The sequence below is a fragment of the Trichechus manatus genome, unplaced genomic scaffold (genome assembly GCF_000243295.1).
Source record: "Trichechus manatus latirostris isolate Lorelei unplaced genomic scaffold, TriManLat1.0 scaffold00015, whole genome shotgun sequence".
Taxonomy (NCBI): domain Eukaryota; kingdom Metazoa; phylum Chordata; class Mammalia; order Sirenia; family Trichechidae; genus Trichechus; species Trichechus manatus.
In genome coordinates, this window is record NW_004443951.1 from 4,363,979 (window position 1) to 4,383,100 (window position 19,122).

Below are 19,122 nucleotides of genomic sequence, written 5' to 3' on the forward strand. Positions count from 1 at the left end.
GAAACTATTTTGTTCTGTAAGCCTTCATCTTAAGTGAGAATAACAGCACAATTGGAAGAGCGTAGTCAATGTCACTGAACTGTGTATGTAGATATTTTTGAAATGGTGTATCTTTGGCTATGCGTATTTTCACCAAAAAAAAAATAAAAAAGGTCGAGAATTTAGAGGGTTAATATGTTGTGGGTCTGTTAACCAATGTCATAAAACAACATGTGTATTACTGTTTCCTGAGAAGCCATTTGTTCTATAAGCCTTCACATGAAGTACAATAAAATAGAAAAAAAAAAAAAAGAATAGATTTGATGCGTTGAACACTAATTACTGAAGACCAGATGAGTTGTGGAATAACATCAAGGCCATCATAGATGAAGAAAACAAGTGGTCATTAAAAAGACAGACAGAAAGAAAAGACTAAAATGGATGTCAGAAGAGACTCTGAAAATTGCTCTTGAATGTAGAGCAGCTAAAACAAATGCAAGAAATGATGAAGTAAGAGAGCTGAACAGAAGATTTCAAAGGGCAGCTCGAGAAAACAAAGTAAAGTATTATAATGAAATGTTCAAAGACCTGGAGTTAGAAAACCAAAAGGGAAGAACACGCTCGGCATTTCTCAAGCTAAAAGAGCTGAGGAAAAGATTCCAGCCTCAAGTTTCAATATTGAAGGATTGTACAGGGAAAATATTAAATGATGTGGAAAACATCAAAAGAAGATGGAAGGAATATAGTTACTGTACCCAAAAGAACTGGTCAACATTCAGCCATTTCAGGGCATAGCATATGAACAAGAACCAATGGTATTGATGGAAGTAGTCCAAGCTGCACTGAAGGCATTAGCGAAAAACAAAAAACAAGACTCCAGGAATTCATGGAATACCAACTGAGATGTTTCAACAAATGAATGCAGTGCTGGACACGCTCACTCATCTATGTGAAGAAATTTGGAAGATAGCTACCTGGCTAACCAACTGGAAGAGATCCATATATGTGCCCATTCCAAAGAAAGATGATCCAACATAATGTGCAAATTATTGAACAATATCATTAATATCACACACAAGTAAAATTTTGCTGAAGATCATTCAAAAAATGGTTGCAGAAGTACATTGATAGGGAACTGCCAGAAATTCAAGCCGGATTCAGAAGAGAATGTGGAACCAGGAATATCATTACTGATGTCAGATGAATCTTCACTGAAAGCAGAGAATACCAGAAAGATGTTTACTTCTGTTTTATTGACTGTGCATAGGAATTTGATTCTGTGGGTCATAACAAATTGTGAATAACATTGCAAAGAATGGGAATTCCAGAACACTTAATTGTGCTCATGTGGAACCTGTCCATGTAGACCAAGAGACGGTCATTCAAACAGAACAAGGGAATACTGCGTGGTTTAAAATCAGGAAAGGTGGGGTTGTATCCTTTCACTATACTTATTCAATCTGTATGCTGAACCAAAAAAAAAAAAAAAAAGAACCTGGACAATATGAAGAAGAATACAGCGTCAGAATTGGAGGAAGACTCATTAACAACCTACGATATGTAGATAACACGACCTTGTTTGCTGAAAGTGAAGAGGACTTGAAACACTTAATGATGAAGATCAAAGCCTTCAGAATGGATTACACCTTAACATAAAGAAAACAAAAATCCTCACAACTGAACCACTAAGCAATATCATGATAAATGGAGAAAATATTGAAGTTGTCCAGGATTTCATTATATTTGGATCCACAATCAATGCCCGTGAAAGCAGCAGTCAAGAAATCAAAGGATGTATTGCATTGGGCATATCTGCTGCAAAACAAAAGATCTCTTTAAAGTGTTAAAAAGCAAAGATGTCACTTTGAGGACTAAGGTGTGCCTGACCCTAAGCCACAGTATCGTCTCATATACATGTGAAAGCCGGACAGTGAATAAGGAAGACTGAAGAAGAATTGATGCCTTTGAAATTATGGTGTTAGCAAAGAATGTTGAATACATCATGGACTGCCAGAGGAACGAAAAAATCTATCTCGGAATAAGTACAGCCAGAATAGTCCTTAGAAGCGAGGATGGCGAGACTTCATCTCACGTACCTTGGATATGTTATCAGGAGGGACCAGTCCCTGGAGAAAATCATCGTGCTTGGTAAAGTAGAGGATTAGTGAAAAAGAGGAAGACCCTCAACAAGATGGATTGACACACAGTGGGTGCAGCAGTGGGCTCAAACATAACAATGATTGTGAGGATGGCACAGGACTGGGCAGTGTTTTGTTCTGTTGTACGTAGGGTCACTGAGTCAGAACCAACTTGATGGCACCTAACAGCAACAATGATAACTATGCCTGAAATTTCCTCTATCCCTCCCCCAGTCGCCTTTGTGAAACATCAAAAATAAACACCAAAAAAAAAAAAAAACTCCAAAATAATAAGCTAAACAGTAAAAGTGTTACATAATGGAATGTTTTAATGACATCTCTTCTTTTAATTCCTTTTTTTCCCCATTCACCTCTATATTATAGATCTCTTCTCTGAAAGCTGAATTAACTAGTCAAGAATCACAGATCTCCACTTATGAAGAAGAACTGGCTAAAGCCAGAGAAGAGCTGAGCCGCCTACAGCAAGAGACAGCAGAATTAGAGGAGAGTGTGGAGTCAGGGAAGGCTCATTTGGGACCTCTTCAACAGCATCTACAAGATTCACAACAGGAAATCAGTTCAGTAAGTCACTGTGGAAGTGAGAAGTAAGATCAGATGGGCCCTCATGTATATATCCTTTTGATTCTTTCTCAACTTTTGCTCCTTCTCACGCTGCTTAGTTTATTATTCATTTTTCAATGGTTTTACCCAGATAGGTTTCTTGTCACCTGTCATAAGTTAAAATTATCATACATCTTGTACATCTGATGATTATCTTCAGAGTAGTAGTTAAAACTTTGTAGTTAGATAGTCTAGGTTGAAGTGCTGGCTCTGCCACTTACTTGTTGAATCACTTTAGTGTCAGATTCCTCATCTTTAAAATCAGAGAATTAATAATACTCCTACCTGTTGCAGCCGCTGTAAAGATTAAATGAAGCAAAACCTCTGAGGCATTTTTAGCATATTGTTTGGTACGTAAATGCTCAATAAATGTTGCTTATTTTTGTAAACGGTAACCCACTATTCTCCCTTTTGTGATTCTAATTTTGAAATCCATTTTGCTCATTTGGACACATTTACTTTTTTAATTGGGAAATTGTTCCTTATAGAGAGAGATAAATGTGTAGTAATGTTGCCATGGGTCCTGTATATAGATCATTTGCCTTTTTATTTCTAGGCTTCCTTAAATGGAGAATAGTATCTTATAGAATGATAGGTGAGGTGGTTAGATAGGATCATAGAGATCATGTTGCCCATTCCTGTCATTTTGAACAAACTGAAGTCAAAGAAGTTTAAGTAACTTGCCCATGGTTACATAGCCATTAGAAGAGCCATAGTCTAGAATCCAGGTCTTCCAAGCCCTGTCCAGTTTTCTTGGTTAAGTATTATATATAATTAAGTCCTTCCTCTTATACGCTTCGTTCTCCCACTTGTCTGGTAGATGATATCTACTGACTCATCTTGTAGGAGGACATAGTTTAAGCTGTTATTTCTTTATGGCATTTTCTGAGCTCTGCCTTTGTTGGGCACATGTAGTACTCTACACTTCTGTTACTGCAATAGTCACATTTTCTCCTATGTATTTGTTTATATATCTGTCTCTCCAGCAGACTGAGCTCTTTGATCTAGGAACTTACACATTTTTTTTTTTTTCTGTCATTTAGCACAGATCTTGTTGCAGCATAAAAAACCAAACCAAACCTGTTGCTGTCAAGTCAGTTCCAACTCATAGTGACCCTATAGTTAATACAGTATAGGTACTGAATAAACAGGTAACCCAAAAGAAAGAATTATCCTAGTGAGAATGCTATCAGAATGAATGGGTATTCTTTTTTGTTTTTTTTATTGTACTTAAGATGAAGGTTTATAGAACAAACCAGCTTCTCGTTAAACAGCACACATGTTTTGTGACATCGGTTACCAACCCCACGACATGTCAACACTCTCCCTTCTCAACCTTGGGTTCCCCATCACCAGCTTTCCTGTCCCCTTTTGCCCTCTAGTCCTTGCCCGTGGGCTGGTGTGCCCCTTTAGTCTCGTTTTGTTTTTTGGGCCTGTGCAGTTTTTGGTTGAAGGGTGAACCTCAGGAGTGACTTCATTACTGAGCTAAAAGAGTATCCGAGGGCCATACTCTTGGGGTTTCTCCATTCTCTGTCAGGCCAGTAAGTCTGGTCTTTTTTTGTGAGTTAGAATTTTGTTCTACATTTTTCTCCAGCTCTGTCCAGGACCTTCTATTATGCACAGTCAATGGTGGTAGTCAGGCACCATCTAGTTGGACTGGACTCAGTCTGGTGGAGGCTGAGGTAGTTATGGTCCCTTAGTCCTTTGGACTAATCTTTCCCTTGTATCTTTAGTTTTCTTCATTCTCCCTTGCTCCTGAAGGGGTGAGACCAGTGGAGTATCTTAGATAGCCGCCCACAAGCTTTTAAAAACCCCAGACGCTACTCATCAAAGTAGAATGTAGAACATTTTGTTTATAAACTATGTTATGCCAGTTGAACTCGATGTTTCCCAAGACCATGGTCCCCACAGCCCTCAGCCCAGTAATTCGGTCCCTCAGAGAGTTTGGATGTGTCTATGGAGCTTCCATGACCTTGCCTCGTACAAGTTGTGCTGGCTTCCCCAGTATTGTGTATTGTCTTACCCTTCACCAAAGTTACTACTTATTTATTGTCTATTTAGTGTTTTTCCATCCCCACCTCTCCCCTCTGAATGGGTATTCTTTAAAATAGCTTTCTTCTTTTACTTTTTTTTAAAGCAGCTTTTTTGAGGCATAATTTACATAGCATAAAACTTACCAATTTTAAGGACACGGTTCAGTGATTTTTTTAAAAGTAAATTTAGAGTTGTGCAAACATCACACGTGAAATTGTTATAGAATATTTTTATTATCACTCCCAAAGGATCCTTTGTCCCTATTTGTAGTCAGTCTCCTGACTACTCCTACTCCCAGTTACCACTAATCTGCTTTCTGTCTGTATAAAGTTGCCTTTTCTGGATGTTTCATTTAAATGTAATTATACAATATGTAGTCTTTTACATGTGGCTTCTTTCACTTAGCATGATGTTTTTGAGGTTCATCCATGTTGTAGAATGTATTGATATTATGTTTCATTTTATTACTCAGTAATATTCCATTGTATGGAATTCATTTGTTTATCTATTCACCAGTTAACAGACATTTGGATTCTTTCTACTTTTTGGCTATTATGAAATGAATAACACTGTTACAAAAATTTGCATACAAATCTGTGTGTGAACATACGTTTTCATTTCTCTCAGGTTTGGAATAGTTGGTCACGTGGTAAAGTTATGTTTAACTTTTTAAGAAACTGCCAAACTATTTTTTCAAAGTGGCTACACCATTTTACATTCCCATGAATAGTATGAGTTTTTCCACAGCTTCACCAACACTTTTATTGTCTGTCTTCTTAACTATGTTCATTCTAGTAGATGTAAAGCAATAGGTATCTCATTGTGGCTTTAATTTGCATTTCCCTAATGACTAATGATGTTGAGTATCTTTTCACATGCTGTTTAGCTCTTCACGTATCTTCTTAGGTGAAACGTCTATTTAAATCTTTTGCCCATTTTTCAATTGGGTTGTTTATTGTTTCTTATTTAATTATAAGAGTTATTTATATATTCTAGATACAAGTCCTTTATCAGATAAAAGCTTTGTAAATTTTTTCTCCAAACCTCTGGCTTATCTTTTCATTTTCTTGTCTTTGAGTTTTTTGAAAGAGAGCTTCTTTCAAAAGAGGGAGTATAAATTCTTAAAGTAGAAAGAGCTCTGAGTATTCTAAGTCATCACTGAGGGAAAAAAAAATGTGACTAAGGAAAAGAGCCTCAGAAAATTGTACTACCTAGAGTACCAGAATATATTTGGGATCTGTGGAAGAAATTATATCCTCGTATCTGATCTCCAAACTTTAAGAATAAATACACCAATTTCTTACAGTGTTTGACTTAGTGGCTGTTATGTGTCCTTTCGGCAGAGAGCAGTATGTGCTCATGGATCTATAAAAATGAAAGACTGGCTGTAAGTTTGCCTGAGCCTTTCATGGCTCTCTAAAGTTAAACTAAAGGTTTCTGAAAAGGGTAGCTGATGATCTTTCTGACTCATCAAATCTTCCTCTTTCCTCTTCTTACCTAGTTTTTGCCACAAGAATGAAGCAAAGAAACTCTAATCTTAAATCTACACGTTACTTATATAATATGTGCTATTTTTATCTAAGTATCTCTAGCATTCTAATAGTTTATTGCATTTCTCTTGCACAGTTTGCAACGAACTTGTGTTAATTGCTTGATTTTTTTTTTTTTTTAATGTCCTTTGAATTTACACAGAAACTAGTAAGATTCCACCGTAGGAAGAACACAGGCTTAGAGACAGATGTGTGGGAGAGCCAGACATAGGAAAGCCTAGTTTTGTTCAAGATTTTAATGGATGTCTCAGAAATAACTTTAAGGAGCGAACTGTCATAGTTAGTTGTTTGCTAGGCAGGTGTTTCCACTTACTCCTTCTTCTGTGTGATGTTATTTTAATGTTTAAGGTTTTTAATTTTAAACTGTAAGGTTGCAGTGGATCATGAAATTGGTGTAATGGTCATAATAAAAATGTTTTAAAGATTGAAATAGCAGAGAATAGGAAACATCAGAGTCCATTATATACAGTAATGGTATCATTTCATAAAACTTGTTTCATCACTGTGTGTGTATATGTATGTATAATATGCATATTATGTGCTTATATACAGACACATTTTATGTATGTGTCTACATTGTATATGTACATGTATGTGTTTATATATACATATACACATAGACACATCCAAATATATACATAAACATGTACTGGCTTAGGATGTAAAATATATATCCATGGGTGAAAGTAAAAAAAGTTGACAGGCCACTGCTCTATAAAACTACAAATATACAGAGTATATTTAAATTCTAAATACAATACAATTTGGTACATACACAGGCATTCCCTGGGTTACAAACGTCCAAATTATGGACAGCTTGTACTTGGTCTTTAACGTTATGTAAATTTACCCTCACTTTGAAACGATCAAACCAACCCCTACTTGCAACAAATTCTTCATCACAAATCACCTTAACTTGCTGCATGGGCAGCTTTTAAATCATTGAAAAGGCTTCAAGCCTTTTGTTGCACTGAAGTAAGGCTAAATGAGAAATGCACCTGTTCCAGCTCACCCACAAGTTTGGCTTAATGACTTAAAGACATAGTTAGGAACGGATCACTTTCGTAACACAGGGACTACCTGTATATGCTTATTGATGCCCACTGTTTAATTTATAAATACACTACGGTGTTCATCCAGCGAACATATATTGAGCACTTACAGTATGCATCATTGTTTTAGGCATTGGAGATAAAAATTGATACCAAAAGGTGTGGCCTCTGCCATGAAGATTTAAGATCTTTAACTTTTTAAAAATAGGGTGAATTAGTGGAAAAGGCAGGGGGAAAACAAGGTGCTGGAAAAAACTGATGTAAGAGTGGGAATTGCAGTGTGCTAAGCACTTTTACCCACATTGTCCATCATTTACGTAGACCTTTGCATTTTACAGAGTTCTTTCAAAGATATTGTCTCTTTTGATTTACCTAACAATCCTCTGTGGAGGTACTCCCTTTATAGATTAAGAAATAGAGGCTTGGAGAGGTTACTTTGGCTAAGATCACCTAGCTAGAAGATGACAGAACTAGATTTAAACCTGTCTCCTAATCTAGTATCATGTTTTTTTCCCAGGTTATAGCCCTGGAAAGACTTGTGGTTAATTATAGATTCCAACTTGAGCAACTTAAAACCATAAGGGGAAAATAAGACTGTGAGACTAGAGCCTTGAGTAAGCTTATGAAAGGTCAATAGGTAATTTTTATATTTGCTAAAAACAAAAAAACCACAAGCATGCTAAATAAAGGGAGTTCCAATGTCATTTTTAAATATTTTATGAAAGATGAGTACTACTCAGTAAGATTCCATTTATTATCCCTTTTTCACTAGAAAAAAACAATTTTTTTTGATTTGCCTTCTCAATTTCTTTTAGATATTTGTAAATCTGTTTTTATTATAGATCTTGGTATAAACAAGCATAGGTTTTTCTTGCCTCTGGTTGCCAGTATTTTTCTTTTTGTACACCTTAGAATTTATTGAATTCTACCTTCTCTTTCCCAGTATTTTCCCTGGAATATAAAGTCACTTGGATGTTTGAGGTCAGAAAAACTTGAATGTCATTTATTTAACCTGCTTGGTATAGCTTAGATTTAGAGAATACTTCGTAGGGCCCTAGAGCACTAATGAATAATGCCAAAGCATAGGAAGTTAGCTCATTTTACCTTTGTCTTCGTTTCCTCTTTCCCAATATGACTGCTTATGGGAAGGTTCCAAGGCCCTGTGTGTACTGTCTCTCAATTTGTTTTATCTCTTCTAAAGCTTCATCACAAAAATTTTTCCTCTCGCCCTGCCACTTTGCTATCTTTCTCCCAATACCCTGGCCCTTCTTTATCTAAAGGACTGCCAATTTGCAGACATTTGAATCACAATTCTTGGAGTTTTGAAAAAATGTACAAAACTAAATCCATGTGTAACTGGAATTTGAAGAGAGGAACTTACTGGGAGGGATTACTGAAATCTTTCCTCTAAGTTACGCTACATTCCAAGGAAGTTCTCCTTAAAGAAAGCAAATTTATTTTAGACCAAGTCTAAGGGTATAGCCATTTTTACATTGCATGTCTTTCTAGTAATAAATTCTGTTTTGTATTTCTGTTTTGTGTTGACAGATGCAAATGAAACTAATGGAAATGAAAGAACTAGAAAACCATAACCATCAGTTAAATTGGTGCAGTAGTCCGCACAGCATTCTTGTAAATGGTGCTGTAGATTACTGCAGCCTCAGCACCAGCAGCAGTGAAACAGCCAACCTTAATGAGCAAGCTGAAGGCCAGAGCAACCTAGAGGCTGAGCCCATACACCAGGAATCTCCAGTGAGTCTAATAGTTTTGTAGCCTTTATTGATAACTTCAGAGAAAAAAAAAAAAAAATGATTCAGCTCAAAATTTTGTAGGCATCATACCTAATAAAAACGTGGTCTTGCCTCATCTGAGGATGATTGAGACTTTGTTTTTAGAAGCAGAGAATGAGTACTGATCCAGTAGTGCTAGTTTTAATTAGTGTAAAAATGTCATTTTAACTAATTTATTTACTATAGAACATGTTTTTAAGACAGTAGTTATGTAGTTAGTAATTTTTTTCTCAAGTTTTTTAAGTATCTTCACGTAAGGCCCGAAGTAACTCTTTATTATATAATGTTGAGGACGTTCATTTAACAATTTTTTAGAGAGCACCAGCTATGTGCAGATTTACTGTAGGGGCTATCTTATCACCTCTGATATGATAGTTTATCAAAATTAAGATGTCTGTGCCCCACCTCAAACTTGCTGAACTAGAGTTTCTGGAATGGAGCTGGGTACATATATTTTAAAAACAAATTCCGTGGTGATTGTGATGTGTACCTGGTTAAAGACGACCACTTTTAGGTCAGAAGGGGTAAGAAAATTGGATTCATCTTGAAGCATTGGGGATTTATCTTCCTGCAGTGAGTAGCCATTAAAGAATTTTAAGCAAAAAGTGACATGATTAAGTTTACCCTTTTGAAAATATGAGAAATTAGATTGGAGAGTGAAAATGGTTGCAAAGAGATATGCTAAGAGACTATTGGAATAGTTCATGTGAGAGTTGTTTTAGCCTGAACTTAAGCAGTAACGGGAGGGATAATGAGAAGAATACAAATATGAGATATTAAGAATGTAAAATTAATAGACTTGAATTTATTTAGGTAGTGCCATCTTGGATATATTACTGTACAATATTCTTTTAAGCACAAAAGACAGATTACTCAGCTATCTTTCAAAGACTTAAGGGTGATGTGAGATGGAGATTGCCCCTGCTACTTCTTAAGCTTATTACCTACTAATTTAAACCTAGAAGGCAAAGAGGAGCCATTGAAGGACTTTTAACCAGAAGGTCATGATCAGATTCACATTTTAGATCTTTTACTTTGACTGCTGTAAGGAGGATAGACTGGAAGGGCCGATGTTGGAAGCAGGAAGGCAGTTGGAAGACTACTACAGTAATCTGGATCAGGAATGTTGATCCTGTAAGTAAGTGATAGTGACATTGAGGATAGAGAGGAGGTGAAAGACTTGAGAAAGAAATATGATATAGACTTGATAGGACTTGGTGTCTGATTCCACGACTTTGGGGATGACTGAAAGGGAAGTGGTTAAGAATGACCTGAAGGTTTCTGGTGACTTCAGTGGTTGGTGAAACCATTTTCTTAAGAAAGATTATAGGAGAAGGAGTCATTCAAGGCTTATATTCTACTTGTCTTTTTTGTGTATGTGTGGTTGTTGTTTTTATAATTTTTGATTGTCCTTCGTCAGTTTCCTCTGTCGAGCAGAAAGGTATAATTGTTAATTCATATAGCATCAATATTTTGTAGGCAAGAAGTAGCCCTGAAATACCACCTACTGGTATGACTTATGAAAAGGAAGTGGTGACTGCAGCTGTTAATGGAAAAGCTTGTCCTGAATTTAACAGTGACAAACACTCAAAAGAGGTAAAAACTATTTTATATTTAAATGTTCTTATCACTGGTTTTATGCTAAGAAAAGCTGAGTTGCACACTGTTTTAGGCTTAAAAAAGAGAAAAATGTGTCAAGTATACTTTTTGACAATGGAAATATTTGTTAAACTACATTCAGTTGATTTTTCAAAACATACATATGATCTGATGTTTATTTTATTTTAAGATGTTACCCTTTAAAACTTCTTCGGTTCCTAAAAAAATTTTTTTAACGTTATTTTTTAGGAAGATCCATTTAATGTAGAATCAAGCTCACTGACAGATCCAGTGGCAGATACAAACTTGGATTTCTTCCAGTCTGATCCTTTTGTTGGCAGTAAGTACTCTTATTTTTATATCATTGATTTACAAAAAAAAAAAAAAGTTTTTTAAAATATATAAACCATATGTCTTAGTCATCTAGTGCTGCTCTAACAGGAATACCACAAGTGGATGGCTTTAACAAAGAGAAGTTTATTCCCTCACAGTCCAGTAGGCTCTAAGTCTAAATTCAGGGCATCAGCTCCAGAAGGCTCTCTCTGTGTTGGCTCTGGAGGAAGGTCCTTGGGATGCATCAGTCTTTCCTTGGTCTGGGAGCATCTCAGTGCAGGAACCTCAGGTCCGAAGGATGTGCTCTGTTCCCGGCACTGCTTTCTTGGTGGTTTGAGGTTCCCCAATTCTCTACTTGCGTCCCTTTATCTCTTACAAGAGATAAAAGGTGGTACAGGCCACACCACAGGGAAATTCCCTTTACATTAGATCAGGGATGTGACCTGGGTTAGGGTGGTGTTACAATCGCACCCTAATCCTCCTTAATGTAAAATTACAATCACAAAATGGAGGACAACCACACAACACTGGAAATCATGGCCTAGCCAAATTGATACACACATTTTTGGGGGGACACAATTCAGTCCATCACACTATATAAGAATAGGGCTTATAGTTTTGAAAGCCTGCTTGTTATAATGATAGTAGAGGAAAGAGTGAGAGTTTATATGCCCATATTTGCTAGTATTTGTCCTCCTCGGGCAACTAAACCTGAAATTAAGCTTTTGATGATGTTTTAGGAACTTTTGATTAAGAGTATGTTTTCTTCTTCAAGATAGGGTCTGAAGGATAGAGATGTTATAGAGCAGCAGAGGAGATTGGGCAATCTCCAGCGAAACCAACAATTGTTTATTAAAAGTGCCAGTGCCATTCTTTTAAAAGAGTGAAAGCTGTAGGCGGATCAGGAGCCTGATCCCCATCCTTAAGGTGCCTACTGTCTTATTGAAGAAGCATGTCTGATAAAATATCTGCTGTCATTGTAAACTATGTTAAATACCACTTGTGTCAAAGCTCTTTTGCGTTTTATTTTATTTCCAAAATAAGTAATGGTTCTACAACAGTAAATGTTGTTGTTTTGATTTCTGCTTATTTATTTTATTACAGGTGATCCTTTCAAGGATGATCCTTTTGGGAAAATTGGTTAGTATATTACTGAGGTCCATCTTAGGTTTAACTTGGTTATGCTTGTGATTTAGGTAGGAATGGTGGGGGGGGGGGTCACATATTGAGTAGTTATAGGGAATGGACTTCCTTTTTATTCAGTTTTGAAACTGATCTAAGGCACTAGTGAGAAGTTGTATGTGCCTGGCATTTTCAAAAGGGGAGTGGTGTACTCTTGTGAATTTGCTTAATAAACTGTTAGCTTTACTTTAAAAAAATATAACATTAGTACTTCTACTTTGGTACTTTAAATAATCTTTACACTGATTTCTCCTGATTACATGAGCATAATGATCTGTACTACTACAGGGTTTAGAACTTAAATTTTGTTTTCCTAAGTTTATAGCCCGTTTGCATGAATGGGGGAAAAGGAAACATCCTGTAGAACTGCTAAATGTCAGGCTCTAATTAGTCTTATCTAGGAGCCGCAACTTTTTTTTTTTTTTAATTGTGCTTTAAGTGAAAGTTTACAGCTCAAGTTAGTTTCTCATACAAAAATTTATACACACATTGTTATGTGACCCTGTTGCTTTCCCTGTAATGTGACAGCATGCTCCCCCTTTCCACCCAGGGTTTCCCATGTCCATTCAACCAGCTCCTGTCCCTTTCTGCCTTCTCATCTCACCTCCAGACAGGAGCTGCCCATTTAGTCTTGTGTATCTACTTGGACTAAGAAGCACACTCTTCATGAGTATCATTTTATGTCTTGTAGTCCAGTCTAATCTTTGTCTGGAGAGTTGGCTTCGGGAATGGTTTTAGTTCTGGGTTAACAGAGTCGAGGGGCCATGTCTTCTGGGGTTCCTCCAGTTTCAGACCATTAAGTCTGGTCGTTTTACTAGAATTTGAGTTCTACACTCCACTTTTCTCCTGCTTTGTCAGGGACTCTGTTGTGTTCCCTGTAGCGGGGGTCATTGGTGGTAGCCGGGCACCATCGAGTTCTGGTCTCAGGCTGGTGGAGTCTCTGGTTTATGTGGCCCTTTTGTCTCTTGGGCTAATATTTTCGTTGTGTCTTTGATGTTCTTCATTCTCCTTTGCTCCAGGGGGATTGGGACCAATTGATGCATCTTAGATGGCTGCTAGGGGCCTCAGCTTTTAATATCACAGATCAATCATTCATTCAGTGCCTGATTTTTCCTCCTGAATTATGCTTTGTCCTAAGTAACTCACTAATGTTAGCAAACAATGTTGGATAAAATCATAAGGACATTATTTATAAATATCAAAAACAGATCAAGCTAAACAGACTTTATTGCAAGAAAAATTTAAACTATCATTAGGGAAATTTTAAAGATATTCTTTCTACAAGATTTTTGCATTAGAATAAAGCATACCTGGTTTACCATTTAGTTTTGCTTCCCAAACCTGTTTCAAATTATTGACTGTTAGCCTTGAGCTCTAAGAGAGAAATACTCTTAGAAGTTTTTATCCTTGTTGTTTTCTTTAGTTAGAATAGCATAAAATAAGGGATTTTAACAAAACTCAAATTCTTAAAAAAAAAAAAAAAATGGCCAGACTTTCTGGGCCAATAGAGACTAGAGGAACCCCTGAGAGTATTGCCCTGAGATACCCTTTAAACTTTGATCTGAAACCGCTCACAGAGGTCACCTTTCAGCTAAATAACAGATTGGTTCATAAAATGTCACCTGTGAGTACTGTGCTCATTTAAAAAAAAAAAATCATCTTTGTGAGACCCTAAATCAAAGATGAGAAGGTTGGGGTAGAGGTGGCAGGGAAGCTAGATTAATGGAAATGGAAACCAGAATGGAAATAATGAGAATGTTGACAGAATGTGCAAAACGTAACCAGTGTCACTGAACAATATGTATAGACATTGTTAAATAGGAACCTAATTTGCTATATAAAGTTTCACCAAAAACACAATAAAACAAAGAAAAAAAAATAAGGTGTCTTAAAATGGGATCACTTGAAATTATATGCTAATTTTTAAAAGTAAGTTTATTAGGTAAAATAGTCTATATCTTTTATCAAAACCTGAAAGGAATCTGTAGTCCCCAAAAGAATAGGAATTACCATCTTAGAGGAATGAATTATTTAAACCTAGCATACGGGAAATGTTTGCATAAGCAAATGTTGGAATATTGATTTGCTTTGGATGAATGATGACAAATAGGAAAGAATGTTAATTAAGACTATTTAACTAGGTACACTGTCAGTACTTTTTTATGATCAATATTCACACTACAAAGTACCTAACTTAGATTTCTGCATTTCTACAGGAGTTCGAAATTTTTTTCAATTAAAGCCCTTAGCATGCCATCAAGCAACAGGACATTTAGGGTAATGATTTTTTGGTTTCTTACATTTGTGCTGTATTTCCTTAGATCCATTTGGAGGTGATCCTTTCAAAGGTTCAGATCCATTTGCATCTGACTGTTTCTTCAAGCAATCTTCTGCTGATCCTTTTGCCACTTCGAGTACTGACCCTTTCAGTGCAGCCAGCAGTAACAGTAATACATCGGTAAGTGGGAAAGTTAAAACTGTCACATTAAATGGGTAGCAAGTGTCCTAAGTGAGCTTCCTGAAATATACAATGATTAAAGAACCCTCTTTTAGATTACTTCTGGAGGACCATACAAGAATTTCGGTCTCATCCCAACCTGTCTAGTTTTTGGTACAAACTGGCATGTCACAGCTTGATCACACAGTGGAATTGACTAGAAAAACTTATGGCATAAAAAAGTCGAGTCCAGCTTTTCCGGGACCAAATTTTATCCCACTGGAAATATTAAAAATAAATGATCATAAATCCATAAACCAATCTTAAGCTTTTCAAAAATGTTAGGTCCATTATTGAACTAATGAAAATTACTTTAAAAGGAACAACAGTGATATATTTGAAAAACAAAATCATTCATGTTTTTCATTGTCACATCTGGATTGTTAATCTTATAAAAAAGTACAGATTCCCACTAAATGTCAGGCTATCTTGAGAACATACATCACTGCAACTGTCACTATTTAATAACCACGTACTGTGATCCAGGTACTTCTGTGTGCTTCACATGCATTGTTTCTAATCTTCACATCAACCCTGCAAAGTAAGTGTTGGTAAACCTATTTTAGAATTGATGACACGGGACTCAGAAAATTTAATATAACATGCCCAAGGTCACACAGCTAAATGCTTTGTCATCTGGAGGCTTTTAAAAAAATCTTTAATTATAGATATTTAAAAATAGAGTATTATATTGAAATGTTTTCATTAACTTCCATGTATCCATCTCTGTCACCCAACTTCAATAATTGTGAATGGTTTTGGAAGGATTTTGGGGTTTTCTTTTTTTAGAGGCTCATTTTTAAATGCAGCATATTTCACATCTATAAGTAAACTGGACCCAGAAAGGGAAAGTTGTGTGACAGACATTTGAAGCAAAAAAAATTGTTATCTTTTAATACTCTTAAATTAAGAATATTTCCTTAAAAGAGTAATTGGTTCTTTTAAAGATAACAGATTTTGGTGTTCTTGAATTGGCTTCCTTACTGTATTCAGTAAAGAGCAATTTGGCCAACAACTGGTATTTTCCATTGATGTGAAACTGGGCAAATATCTCTGTAACTGAATATTTGTGGTTTCCGTAGGCTACTGGACACTCTGTTTTCCTACAACACTTAGTTTGCAGTATGGACCCGTTTGCCAAATTCTTCCAAAATTGGCTGCAACCTGAATTATTCCCCTCCCATCCCTTGATTCTGGCCTCTCATTCTCCACTCCTGTCATTTAAAGATCAAGAAAGCCAAAGCAGCTCTCCTAATTTAAAAGAAAACATGTTCCTCCTATTCCTCTCTGCTGGTGAGATTTTTCTACTAGTTGTCCTACTTTAATTTTTCTCTTTTCTCTCCAGTTTTGGGAAGCAATATTGGCTTTTTTTTTTTTTTTTGACAGTTCTTCATTTGTCCATTCAAAACAAAACAAAAAGCCAAACTGGCAATATAGTAATAGTTTCACTTTATCTAGTCCCTTCTATGTGCCAGGCATGGTGCTAAGCTCTTTTCATGCATTAGCTCATTTAATCCTCACAGTAATTCTGTGAGACATATGTTACTATCCCCATTTTCAAGGTAAAGAAACTGAAGGTAGAGATTAAGTGATAGTAAGTTAGTAAGCGGTAGAACTGAATTCAGACTCTGATCTATCTGACCAGAATATAAGGTCTTAACCGCTACAGTCTACAGATTTAAACCAAATTCTAACCACAAAACCACTGTTGTTTGTAGTGTATCTTGCTTTTATTTTTTCATACATGCCTCTTATTCTGCCTCCAGATATGAAGCTCTCCCTAAAAGTCTTTTCTATTCCCTCAGGGCTTGTCTCTGTTCTCAGAGGGACACAATTTACTAAAAACAGCATTCCATGTTCTGCTGTCCTAACTAGTGTGTGGTAGCACTGTATGGATCCTAAGTCATACTGTCAAAGAGGGGAATAGATGGCTATTGTAGACAAGAGAGAATTTCAGTGACAAATTAGGCGATTTATAGGAAGATCTTGCAATTTTAATTTTGTAAAGTCACACCACCAGAATTTTAGATATGACAGTTACTTTTGTGGGCTAAAATTGCCTCATTATCAAACTGAATATAACATAAAGAGAGTTCTGTGGCCACTTGGTTCTTCGTGGGCTACACATTCCATCCTGTTCCCCTTGCTGGTGGTCGTACAGTATATAAAGGAATAGAAACTAAACCTGGCACGCATGTAGGCACGCATTTTCTCTTTCTCTCTGTGATGGCAAACCAAATCTACAAGCTATTGTTGAAAACCAGGCCCATTAGTTTTTCCTTCCCTCAAAGTCAAGAGAAGAAACAGTAACACAATAGTGACAGAGTTATCATGTGACCGACTGCCTCTCACACCTGCATTTTCAATAGTGTGCTAGGGAACACAGACCAGCTTAATTTGTTTCTTTAATTCTATTTGTGCATTCAACAAGTATTATTTAGTGTTTTGGTTTTATAATAATAGCTTTGACATCAGTTAAAATAAGTAATATTGTTTCCATTTCTAAAAACTACATTAGTATTAATTACTTCTTTCTGCCAGTAGTTTTAATGGGTCCTGTTTTTTAAAGAGAATATACTATAATTCCCAGTTAGCATTACGTTTCTCTTTTTGAATGCATTTGTTTTTCTTGGAAATTTATAAATTGAGCTCTGGCAACGTTCTTTGACATTCATTTGTAATATCCAACTTCTTGATGATTGTAAATAGAGTCTGTAATACAGATAACATTTGATAGCCGTGAGTTAGAGTTGAAGATAAGTATACCAAAACTCTATTCATGCCCCTTTCACCTAGGCTATCAGGGCTTTCAGCTGGCCATTAAAAAGAGCTTGTTGCCAGATAAAGAAAATTCAGATATCTTCTTAAAGTATACAATTGTTTTACTATGATTAAAAGCCAAAGCATAAAGTAGGAAGTAGTTCAGTATCCGGAATCTTTAGCTTCTGGTATGTCCTCGCACTTATAGCCATTCACCCTTGCCATTTGATCCCAGATTTACTTGGCTTATTATTGAAAGCAGCAGAATCTCCTTAACAGGAAGTTATCTTGTGTGTGTTTTTCCTCCCTGAGGGGCAGAATGCTAAAATTCTTTTTATACAACAATTAAAAAATAGAAATCTAGCATTTGATATTAAGTACTAGAATATTTACGAGTTAGAATAGTGTGCATCCTAGATGCAACATGGTATCCTGGAATTTAAAAAAAGCACATTCTGGAAAAAACTGGGGAAATCCAAATAAAGTCTATAGTTAGTAGTTTCAAACCAGTGTTAATTCCTTAGTTTTGATAGCTGTACCATTATAATGTGTAAGGTATTAACATTAGAGGAAGCTGGGTGAAGGGTATGAGAACTCGTTTTATCTTTTCAGTTTCTTCTGTAAACCAAAAATTATTTCCAAAAAGTTAAAAGAAAATAGTATGCATCTATACAAGTAGCAAAATTAGGAAGAAAGGAATAGAAACGCTGCCAGTGTCAGGAGAATAGTTATCGCTACAGAAGAGGGTTGGGATTATGACTGGGAAAGGGCACATGACAACTCCTGAGATGTTGGCAACTTCCTGGCAGGTGACTACACAGGTGTTTACTTGATAATTATTTATTAAACTAGATATATGTTTCATATACTTTTCTGAATGTATGTTGTATTTCACAGTAAGAGAAGATTAAAAAATAGTATGTATTGTTTCCTATTTAATAAGAGTGCAAATCAGTAGGGGGAAATGTATTCCTAATACTTGTATTCCTTAATTAATTTAGAGTTTGTAAAGAATGTTTTCTTTGGTGGGACAGTGAGGTTTCAGCTATGAAAGGTTGCCTGTCTCACTCATGGTTTTGTGTAATTTATTTAGGTAGAAACATTGAAGCACAATGATCCTTTTGCTCCTGGTGGGACCATTGTTGTTGCGGCAAGTGATTCAGGTAAAGAAATAATTTATCAATTTCTTTGAACATTAAACATCCTTTCCTTTAAACTTTTTTTTTTTTTGCCTCCAAATATATTTGTCCTATTTATTTATTTATGGCTTTATAATTATTACATAGTTATATGCAATTATAATTTACAGAAAATAATGACATGTACAACACTTGTACAACACTTTCTGCGTATTCATTATCTCATTTATTGTTCATGTTAAAGATCTGACTAGAATATGTACTGTAGCCAATATCAGTAAAACCAATAACAATTGTTTGCTTTAAGAAAAGCAGTGTTTCTTGGCAACTTCAAAGTCAGCATTGATTCTTAGAGATCTTGGCCTAAGTTAAAAGATTAGTGGCTTCAAATAGGCAATGATAATAGTTTCACAGATAGTGTATAGGTTCTGTTAATAATACAGGGAAA

The 19,122-nt window shown here is 35.9% G+C and overlaps 1 protein-coding gene across 4 annotated transcripts in view; it reads left to right on the top strand.

Annotated features, from left to right (window-relative positions):
- Positions 1-19,122, top strand: part of EPS15 (epidermal growth factor receptor pathway substrate 15) — a 147,153-nt gene that overhangs the window by 103,804 nt on the left and 24,227 nt on the right. For all 4 annotated transcript variants that reach the window (XM_023727084.1, XM_023727085.1, XM_023727086.1 and 1 more), the window contains 7 exons: positions 2,502-2,699; positions 8,923-9,126; positions 10,644-10,760; positions 11,013-11,103; positions 12,201-12,236; positions 14,600-14,736; positions 18,629-18,698. In XM_023727084.1, coding sequence (XP_023582852.1) covers positions 2,502-2,699; positions 8,923-9,126; positions 10,644-10,760; positions 11,013-11,103; positions 12,201-12,236; positions 14,600-14,736; positions 18,629-18,698 — 853 coding nt within the window. The remainder of the gene's footprint in view (positions 1-2,501; positions 2,700-8,922; positions 9,127-10,643; positions 10,761-11,012; positions 11,104-12,200; positions 12,237-14,599; positions 14,737-18,628; positions 18,699-19,122) is intronic.